Source organism: Rhinatrema bivittatum, unplaced genomic scaffold, assembly GCF_901001135.1.
Source record: "Rhinatrema bivittatum unplaced genomic scaffold, aRhiBiv1.1, whole genome shotgun sequence".
Classification (NCBI taxonomy): domain Eukaryota; kingdom Metazoa; phylum Chordata; class Amphibia; order Gymnophiona; family Rhinatrematidae; genus Rhinatrema; species Rhinatrema bivittatum.
Window position 1 is genome coordinate 58763 of NW_021821436.1, and position 11128 is coordinate 69890.

The window sequence follows — 11128 nt, forward strand, 5'->3', positions numbered from 1 at the left end:
CAGACACTGCTGCTTGAATGGGCTTTGCTTTTGCGCTTGGCCGTAGAAAGAGTCCTGCGTTTTTCCCCTAATGCCTGCGTAGCAGAACCTCGCACCGTAAACGCTGGGGCCCCAGGGACTTCGGCATCAGCTGACCATAAACATCTGCACTTTATCTATGCTGCGTTTTTGCTTCTCTTAAAACACAGGGACTGGTAAACTGAAATCCCACCGATGCACCTGGCTAACATGCTCCGCTGCACCGTTAGATGCCCGCAGTTTCTCTTCTACCTTTTATGTAATCATTGCTTCCACTGTGCCTGTCTTGCAATTGCATTAACCCCTGCCCTGGTCTCCAGTCTGTCAATCTCACTATTGCACTGCATGTTACATCGTACTGAACTCTGCCGCTGTGCTAGCTGAATTGTCTGCACCGTGCTTTGAACTCGTTAGCTGCAAAGGCACGTCACGCAAACGCTGATGACAGGAACTGATCGCCACCACTCTCTAGCCCAGGGGTGGGCAATTCCAGTCCTCGAGGGCCACAAACCTGTCGAGGTTTTAGGATATCCTAATGAATATGCATGACATAGATTTGCATACAACTGAGGCAGAGTGCATGCAAATCTCTCTCATGCATATTCATTAGGGATATCCTGAAAACCCGACTGGTCTGTGGCCCTCAAGGACCGGAACTGCCCACCCCCTGCTCTAGCCCCTGATCACTGTAGCTTGCTGGTGGAAGTAATTATCTCTCAAAGTCCAAGAGAGGCCTCTGCCAAGTGGAATTTATCAATCGCCCCCTTTCCCTCGCCAAAAGTAAAAAAAAAAAAAAAATGATTTCAGCTCACTCAGAGTCATTACCAACACATTCCTTTCCCAAAGATCTTTCATTTCTACATATCTGGAAGCAGGCATTACCGTAGGGAGGCTTCTGCAAATATCCGGCGCAGGCGAGCTTCCGTCTCTCCGTAGAACCTGCAGGGGACAGCGGGGATGTTACAAAAGCAGCTCTGGTGGCCGCGTGCTGCAGCTCAGTCTCACACTAGGAGGTGCGCTTTATCTTCCGGGGGGGGGGGGGGGATATCCCTGGTGCAAGAGGGGGTGGATCTCCTGCTGCTCCCCGGGGGTGGCAGGCACTACCATGGGCTGCAGATGGGGGGGGAGGGGGGGGCTTGTGAACAGCTAACTTACATCGCAATACCCTCTATAAAGAACATCGGGATTTACAGTATCCCATTCCCTTTTCTCCCAAGTGCAAGCAGGAGCTTTAACGCTCAACCTGACGCCATGGAGGTTGCAAACCTCCTCTAGGTTTCCCGCGTCACAATAGTACCTTAAAGCTTTAAAGATACCCCAGGGAGAGGGTGGCTAAGCAGCCCCTGTGCTACCTACAGGCTCATCCCTCAGGGCCAGATTAGGGCCAACTGATGCCCTAAGCACAGCCCAACAATGGTGCCCCCCTCGGACCTGCCACTGCTTACTGACAAAACATTGAGAATCAATAAATGCTGAAGGTGAAACAGATTCAAAATTAAGTTTTCTTCCAGGCCATCCCCCACAACTATATTAAATATTAACTTGTTTTTACATTGTATTTAACACTGAATAGCAGTAAGCAAAATAAGCAAATTATTTACTTATAACAAGGGGGCAACATTGCTGGGCTGTGCTTATTTTGCTTAATGGTTAATCCAGGGCTGACATCACTGGTTCTCAAACCTGCATATGCAAATTTCTCCAATGCCTATTCATTGTGGATGTCCTGAAACCCAGCCTGGCTGTGAAAGCACAAGGAAAGTTTTGGGACCGACTGACTTATAGGAACTACGCTGGGCTCTGTACCCATCAGATCTCAGGCGCTAGGCAGACAGGTCTGGTCGGTAAGTAGAAGGGAGAACTGCGCCAGGGACTGCAGAGAGTTACGCTTCCCGGAGGCACCTTCCCGATGAGCCAGTACCCATCACCTATAAGGGAAGTAACATAGAGGTCACGAGTAGCCAGCAGGCCATCGCTCTCCAGAAACCAACCGGGATGATGCCAGCAGGTCGACAGTCACCTGGCACTGTCCAGCAAGATCAGGGAGCCTAGGCAGCCAGATGTAAGGGCAATAGCCGCACTAGTTTTGCTAACTGCTTAGGTTATTACACATCTTGGTGGTAAGACATGGAGTGGGGAACTGCTGGGCGATAGATTAAGTCTGGGATCTGGTTTGCTCATTTATCCAGGATGGTAGAAAACCAGAGAGGAAAAAACCAATAAAATCTGACTTCAATAAGAAGTTATAACCCACAAGTGCTCAAGCTTCAATGGATGGAAGCAGCGTGGACTGGAATTAATGGACAGAATACATAGGGTAATTGGTCATTACCTCTTGTCGTCCTCTATGGCAGGGCATTAGGGGACATTCTTCCTTTAAAGCCAATTCTAGACCAATGCCCCTGCACAGTACTGGGGAATTACATTCCCTTTGAGTCACTACTAAGTCAACTGCCCAGCCTAGTGTTAAGGACGTCTCTCTCCTCTGACCCAGTACTGAGCCATCGCCCCGACCTCAATGTCAGGGAGGGCACCCTTTGCTTTGGAGCCTGAACTGATCTCCGGTCAGTAAAATGTGTTCCTCACTGCCTCCTCAGGATCCAAGAGCGCAGAATCTCTCAGCTCCGCTCCACCAAACGAAGCAGAGACTCAGCGAGCCAGAGACCGCGGACGTAGCTGGGTTACACTTACTTGCTCATGATCTCTGGCCCATTAATGACCGAAACGTGGGCTCCGACTTCATTTGCCACGGCTCTGGCTATCATGGTCTTGCCTGTCCCTGGAGGACCGTACAGCAATATCCCCCTGGGAGGAGGAATTCCTTCAAAAAGCAAAACATGCAACAAATTAGTGACCGATTATCTTCACCTTTCATTCCAAAGCAGTAAATCTGTAAAAGTGCAGGGTGAGGCCATGGGAGGTGCTCAGACCCAAAGACACAGAGCAGGGGGTACACACTGCACTTCCAATGGGGGCCTTCTATTTGACACCCATGGCAAAGCTCTTTCGAAAATCAAAGATGACAATTAATTACCGCGTCAGAGAGATACTCACGTACAACGTGCTACTGATTCATCCATGGCATTGATAAACCACGATATCTGACAGGACAGAGCAGAGCGCCATGTGACTAATTCTCCGAATAGTATAGGATTAAGAGGGCTGGGGGCTTTCAGTATGGTGAGGGAAAAGGTAATCGCTTACCGGTAAGCCTTGTTCTCGGATGACAGAAGTACGAGGAACTAGAAGTCACACACATGGGTCAACTTGAGGCTCAGCCCTGAGGGCATCTCTCTTCGATACCTTTGCAAACACTATATAGTGTTAAAATGAGAAGGGTTTGCCTTTTTGTGGAGAACACTAACACCTGCAGAAGAGTGGATGCGCTTGAGGAGCAGCCGGAATGGGAAGCGATCTAAGAAAGCTTGAGAAGTGGTCGAATGCCCAGCAGTTAGGACTCAATTCAAACAAGGGCAGAGTCGTGCCCTTGGGATGCAGTATACAACGAGAAACGGAGGCACCGACCAGGACAGCAACCTCAGGGTAAAAGAGCCTGATAATATCGAGATAGTGAAAGAGGCACTGGCCAGAGCGATGCTGGGGAGCATAGCATTAATAATGCCTCTGTGCTGGTCGTTAGCAAGACCTCGCCTAGAATACTGCGTTCAGGTCAGGAGGCCGTATCTGAAAACGGCAGAGAGAGGATCGGGGCAGGCCAGAGAAAGGCTACCAAAATGGTGCAGTGTCAGACTTAAAGCCCTTAACACGTGACCCCCAAGAAGAGAGAAGAGGCGGGGGGGGGATATGATACAGACGTTTACATACCTGAAAGGTTGTTAATAATGCACGAGGAACATTTTGACGAGAATGGAAGTTACGGAACTAGGAGTCGTGATAGGAAACTAAGGGGGTGGACTCAAGAACAACTTCAGGAGATGTTTTCTCGGGAAGGGTGGTGGACGCCTGAAATGCCCTCCCTTAAGAGGTGGTAGAGGCAAAAATGATGGCAGAATCCAAAAGGGCTTGGAATAAACACTGAGGAACTCTACTGGTAAGGTGGTCGAAGGCTGGGACTTTATTGTTTACTTTGGCTGTTCCTTGCATTTTTTGAGTTTTTACCACAGCCTCACTAACAAAGCTGTGGGAATTATCACAAAACCTGGCATGACCACACAGAAGGGGAGCCGAGTGCTTTGTTTCTTTCAAAACCAATACACTTAAGCCAAGCTGAAGGTGGCAAAGCCTGAACTGGAAGGCCTCGAAAGGGTATGGGCAGAAGGAGGATGGGAAAAATGGACCGTGTGCCATAAACCTCACCTGGAGCAGCATTGTGTGCAGTCCTGGAGGCCATACTGCCGAAGAGGATATGAGGAGTAGAGGCAGCCCAGAAACATGAGGGCAGAAGGAGACCGGATGGCCTATCTAGTTTGCCCATCCACACCCAACTGCTCAGCCTTACAATCCCTACCCCTCCCTCAGAGATCCCCTGTATTTATCCCGTGCTTTCCTGAATTCAGATACTGTCCTTGCTTCCACCATCTCCACCAGGAGGCCGTTCCACGCATCCACCACCCTCTCTGTAAAGAAATATTTCCTAAGATTACTCCTGAGTCTGCCCTTTTTTCACCCTCATCCCACAACCCCTCGTTCTAGAGCCTCCTGTGCATGGCAACCTCTAAGGTATTTAAATGTCTCTGTCCTATCTCGCCTTTTCTCTAGGGTGTACATGTTCAGATCTTTAAGTCTGTCCCCATACCAGATGGTGCAGTATCTGTACCTAAAGTCCTATGGTACGAGCTTTAAGGACCCGAGACGAGACAGAGCGGCAGGAGAGAGATATTCCAGTACCTCAAAGATATAAAAAGCACAAGGGACAACTATTTTTCACTGAAAAGCATGCTCTAAAAAAATCATATGAGGAGGCTTCAAGGGGGTAAAACCAGGAGTAACATCAGAAGACATTTCTTCTGAAAAGCTGCTGCTGGAGGTAGAAACAGTAACAGAATTCAAGAAATCCTGGAATAAGCACAGAGGGTCCCTGGCTGCAAAGAAAGCAAAACTCAAACTTGCTGAGGTATATGAGAGAAAGAAACCTGCTCTGCACCATGGAATGAAGTTACCCATGTGTTCTGCTGTCCACAGAGAATACCTGTCACAGATAAGCACGTTTGTTTTGCTACCTTGGATAAAACCAACCTTTCAGGAAGTTTAGATTCTAAAATGGAGGAATTTTTCTAAACTGAAAAGTCAGAACTTCACTTTCTAACTCTCACATTTAGAGACAGAGCACAGTTGTGAAGACCTAGTTGGCAGTTGGAAGAGAGAATAACTTAAATATGGCTGGATAGCAATTAGGGGGGATGCTTCTGGGGTACCCCAAAGGTGACAGAGAAAGTGCGTAGGAGTCTTTATTTCCCCATATCTGGCCTAAGCTAAAATGGCCAGGACGGCTCAATGCCCTAAATGTAATATAGGACTTGGCACATTCGGGCACATGTTTGGGACTTGTGACAAGATACAGGGTTATTGGGAGGAGAATAAGTAACTGGACAAAAGATGAATCTCAGGGTCGAGGTAGGGATTTTTGATAATCCCTTATTAGGAGTAAAGCGGAGAGGTCCAAGATTGAGGATCCCGAAGGCTTATTTACAGGGGGGAAAAAAAAAGAATACTGATGGCTTGAAGAAGGGAATGGTAAATAAAACGGAAAATGTCATAATGCCTCTGTATCGTTCCATGGTGAGACCGCACCTTGAATACTGTGTACAATTCTGGTCACCGCATCTTAAAAAAGATATAGTTGCGATGGAGAAGGTACAGAGAAGGGCAACCAAAATGATAAAGGGGATGGAGCAGCTCCCCTATGAGAAAAGGCTGAAGAGGTTAGGACTTTTCAGCTTGGAGAAGAGACGACTGAGGGGGGATATGATAGAGGTGTTTAAAATCATGAGAGGTCTAGAACGAGTAGATGTGAATCGGTTATTTACACTTTTGGATAATAGAAGGACTAGGGGGCATTCCATGAAGTTAGCAAGTAGCACATTTAATACTAATCAGAGAAAGTTCTTTTTCACTCAGCGCACAATTAAGCTCTGGAATTTGTTGCCAGAGGATGTGGTTAGTGCAGTTAGTGTAGCTGGGTTCAAAAAAGGTTTGGATAAGTTCTTGGAGAAGTCCATTAACTGCTATTAATCAAGTTTACTTAGGGAATAGCCACTGCTATTAATTGCATCAGTAGCATGGAATCTTCTTGGTGTTTGGGTAATTGCCAGGTTCTTGTGGCCTGGTTTGGCTTGATGGACCATTTGCCTGACCCAGCATGGCAATTTCTTATGTTCTTAAATCAACTATGTTCTATACAAGAGTGGGCAATACCTGTCCTCGCGGTTCACCAAGCAATCAGGTTTTCAGAATATCCCTAATGAGTGCTCATGAGATAGATCTGCATGCACACCGCATCAACTGTATGTCTCAACTACATCGCATCAACTACAGTCTCTCTCATGCATATTCATTAGGGAGCCCTGAAAACCCGACCAGGTGGTGGCCCTCAAGAAGAATTGGCCACCCGTGGTCCATGGTATTGCACCAGGAATGAATTTGGGCACACTAGATAAGCCTCAGAGTCCTATTCTGTTTTTATGTAGGCCAAAATAGTGCAAACACTGAACTCTAACAGGAGGGCATTGTCAAGGGAATCTGACTGATGAATGTGCTCCTGGTGAAATTCAGTGCCACTGAGAAATCACAATTGTCGCAGAATTCATTATCGGCCCCCGTGAGCTGGAAGGAGGACAAAGGGTGTGACAGCCCAGCCCATGCAGGCACAAACAGGAAGAGGAGGTGGAGTTACCCAGAAGGAGGGAAAGAGAGAGTGGATGGGTAAAGCTTGAAAGGAAGGAGAGAGCGAGTGCATGGAGAGATGATTTGGGTTTTGGAGGGACATGAGTCGAGGAGTAGGGTTTGGGCAGGAAGTTTTGAGTTGTTGGGTGTGGCCTAGGGCGGGGAGAATGAGTTAAGGGGCCAAGCCTGGGAGAGTGATGGAGGGATGGAGGAGAGAGTAGGTGGGTGCACTGGGCTTGGGGACTGAAGACAGTGGAGGGGTCAGGATGGTCCACAGCCTTACGGGTGCACTTACAAAGGCCCTCCTGGGAGAATCTGCATTGTTCAGTAATTATTTAGAACAAGATTACTGCTCAGACAGTGATGATATTGTGCTATAAAATATGCAGAATTTGAAAATATTGTGCACAGTACTCTTCTGGGACTACCTGCTTCAGCCTTGCAAGTCTCATCTAATAACCTGGGACTCGATAAGTCCTTCTAAAGCAAGTCCTGCCAGGGCACTGGCCGCTAAGAGAGTCAAAAGAAAGAGCTGGGTGGACTTTCTATGGGCTCTCACCTGTTCCAGATAGTTGACAGCTCTCTTACACTCCAGTATGTAAAGGGCAGTCTCTCTCTTACAGGTTTATTTGTTTTATATACCCTCATTCAGTATTCTATCACATTAAACCAAGAAAACTTGAAAACTGGCCGAAAAACCTAACCTGAGAGACCACAGAGGAGGAAGGACAGGGCAAGCAGGAAAGTCTGACTAGCAAAACATTTTTGGAAAACAGGTCCAAAGATCCTTCTGTGGCCTAAAACGGCAGCAGCAAAGGTCTGGTGGACGTCCTCCTCTGAAAACAGAACAGCAGTGGAAAAGCACGGTGCATGCTGAGAAGCTGATAAGAAGCGCTCGGCTTAGCCAGGTCGCAGGTCACACGGCCCGTGCGTTGCCCACTGCATCTGCTGCTGGTCCGAGAGGCAGAGCACTCTGCATGGCAGCCTCCTGTGTAGCCTGGGGGAGGGATGGGGCTGCATGTGCAGGGAAATGCTTCGTTCAGCTTTACTTCTCATTGCTCCCCCTCGTGGTGTGTCCCCGTCACCAGCCAGGGGCGAGTCACAGGAGCCTCGCTGGGAACGCTTCTGCTATGGTCCCTGGAAGTGGACCGAGGTCAGTCACCAGCTCATGTCACCTAGGCCTACACCTAAGCTGGGAACTGAACTTACTTAATGCTAAAAATCAGAGGTTTGCAAAGGACAGGTTGAAGAAAACTTGCTATTCAGACATTCGCAGGCAGCTTACCGTAGCTCCTAAACAGCTCCGGTTGTTTTAGAGGCAGCTCGATGGTTTCTCGGATGGTTTTCAGCTGGCAGCTCAGACCTCCTATCATATCATAACTAACTTCACTTCTGCCGGGGTGTTCCTCTCCCTTCTTCAGTTTAGTTGCCATGAAATTGATCTTGGTTCTTACAGAGATGCTGTAGACGACCGCAGGGCTGCAATCTGCCACATCTTTGACAGGCTGAAGCATCATCCCGTGCACCTTGTCCTCCTCTTCTTGGCCAGACCGAGAGCTCTGTGGGGGCTCTGCCACCTCTTTCACCGTGAAGGCTTCCCTTTCGGCCCTGGGGTCTAGCGATTCGCCAGGCTCCTCGCACTCCCGTGGCGTGCTGGTGCAGGCACCATTCGGGCTCTCTCCGATGTCCAGCTGGCTGAGCTGCGAGCACAGGTTCGGGCCGCTGGCGTCCAGGCTTCGGTTCCTGTGGGTCGCTGTACGCGGCGTCACCGGTGCTAACCACGGGGCACCGTCGCTTCCTCTCACTCCTCCGTCTAGGGCTGGCTCCTGCAGGTCGCTGTCCGGGGTGCTCACACGGCAACTGCCTGCGTGGCACCGTCACTTCCTCTCACCCTGGTGCACCATCAGACTGCAGGGGTCTGCCGAGGAACGCAGGCTCAGGAGATGCCGGAAAACTATCTTCCCATCTGCATAAGATATTATTACAAAAAATAAAAGGGGAGAACATTATTTTGCCAGCCGGTACTACCACCAACATTAATGTAGTCAGGCTTTGAACACTCGGAACTTTGGCAGAGACTCTCTCCAAGGTGGCAGCCAGGAGAAAGGGTCTGTGCAACCCTCGTGTCTATGATGAATGTCCTTTACGTGAGCCGCTTAGGGATTTTAAGTGGGTTATAAATAAAGAAACCAGACACATAACAGCTTCTCCTTATACAGGGAAGTGCTGCCTGGAAAACGTCCTGGTCATCTTAAGATGTCATCACGCTATGCCTGTGAAAACCTCTTAGAATGACCTTCTCACAGCACCTCTACCCCACATCTGATGTATTCAGGGCACTGAGAGTTTAGGGCCAAGGGTGGTTTACACTCACCAGACTTCTAAGGATGCCAGGAGGGAAGGGGGACGAAAAAGGCAATTGGTATTTTCTGGGGCCCCCTACGGCGCTACAAATTGCCAGGTAGATGCCACCAGCAAAGTGACGTGAACAGAGACCCACAGATTCTGGATGACGTCGGAGCAAACGTAAATTCCCGGCACTCCGGTGTGCAGGAATGCCTCCGTTTCTTTCCCCCTCTCCCCCCTCAGGTCTGCTCGAGCTCCTCCTCACGGTCAAGCATCCACTTACCCTCCCTGCAGTGGTGCAGCAGGCCCCATCCTCATCAAGCCTTTGCTCTTTTTTTTTTATTAACCCCTGACTTTGCCCCCCCTCTCTCTGCCTCGTACATCTAGAACGAGAGCGAGTACTGCTCAAGATGTATAGCTAAATACAAAACCGGTAAAAAAAAAAAGAAAAAACACACTAGTTCACATATCAAACTGAAGAAAATTTAGGAGAAAATCAATGTACGTGCAACAATCAAAGGTGAAGCAGCTATCTGAAAGAATATCTCACTGCCCACGCCTTACGCAAAACTGAGGAGCTTTCTCCGCACATCCTCCTGTCCCCGGCTCTCCGTTATTGTTCATTACTGCTCCTAATACTCCAGATGCGGTCTCACTAACAAAACCGTGCAGAGCTATTAACCACCACCACCACCTTATTTCTTCCCGTTACACCTCTCCCTGCGCGCCCTCACGCCCTTCCAGAAGTGCCATGCCGGGCCCGTCCAAGGTCCAGCGAGCCCAGCATCCTGTCTCCGACGGTGGCCAGCCCGGGTCACCAGTACCCGGCAGATCCTCAATAGTCTCTCTCTTTCCCAAGTCCACCTGGGACCACGTCCCCTGGCAACAGATTCCACAGCTTGAACTGTGCGCCGAGTGAAAGAATACGTCCCGTGGTCTGCTTTAAATCTGCCGCTTGCTGGCTCTGGCCACTGTTTTGCACCCTTGAGGACATCAGATATGACCACCCTGGGAGTTCTGCTGGTTTGAGGGTGACTGTTTTTATCCTCACTGACCCCCCACCCTTCCATGAAGAAATATTTATTGACATTGCTACCGAGTCTGCCCCACACTGTGACCTCTTGTTCTAGAGCATTCTTTCCCCTGAAAAGGTTTATTTCTTGTGCCTTATTCCATAATATCCCCGCCACTTTCCTCTTATCTAGGTCCTTTCGTCTCATTTCTTATGGCTTTTGCACTAACTGCGTCTTGTATATACCTTTTGGAGATAAGTCCTCCAGCACTGGGCATGGTGTTCCAGGTGAGGTTTCACCAAGGCCTGTACAGAGCCATTATCAGCTCCTTTCTTCTGCTGTTACCAATCTCCCTAAGCTCCCTGGTTGTCTCCCCTGGCTCTGTGCTCTGTCTCATCACAGTGCTTTTGTTACCTTGACATCAGACACAATCACCCCGGAGGTCTCTCTCCTGGTTGACAGCCCTGCAGATGGCCCAGGAACACGCAGAGGGCGTGCAGCACAACAATCCAGCCGGTTATCCGTGGGACGCCTGGTATCAGGTTGGCACAGAGGGATTTTTGCATTCTTTGAGGGCGTGCCGACTGGTCTGCTGTTCCTACCATCCAAGAGGCTCACGACTGGATGCTGTTGTGGCTGTCGTGGGACTGCCACCTGCAAGACCTTCAGTTTGCTATGTGATCTATTTTCTGGATGTGTCACATCCTTGCCGGTTTTCTCTTTGATTTATGGTGCGTAATTTATAGATACGGATCGCTGCACACCATCGTGCATGGTAAACCCAGCCTCCCATCTGCCAAAAGCAGGCAAAATAAGCAGCAACTATAACTGGGTAAAAGCTGTAAAGTGCTTGGGATGAGAGCACTGAGAGAAATAAGGTGCAATGCTTCATATGCAGGAATTTCACC

At 49.0% G+C, this 11128-nt stretch overlaps 1 protein-coding gene across 1 annotated transcript in view; it reads right to left on the reverse strand.

Annotated features, from left to right (window-relative positions):
* LOC115082660 (ATPase family protein 2 homolog) overlaps window positions 1-8725 on the reverse strand; it is a gene marked incomplete at both ends in the record, with an annotated part of 55529 nt that extends 46804 nt beyond the window's left edge. The window contains 3 exons of the mRNA XM_029586859.1: window positions 901-957; window positions 2710-2839; window positions 8147-8725. Coding sequence (XP_029442719.1) covers window positions 901-957; window positions 2710-2839; window positions 8147-8725 — 766 coding nt within the window. The remainder of the gene's footprint in view (window positions 1-900; window positions 958-2709; window positions 2840-8146) is intronic.
* Window positions 8726-11128: the final 2403 nt, after the last annotated feature.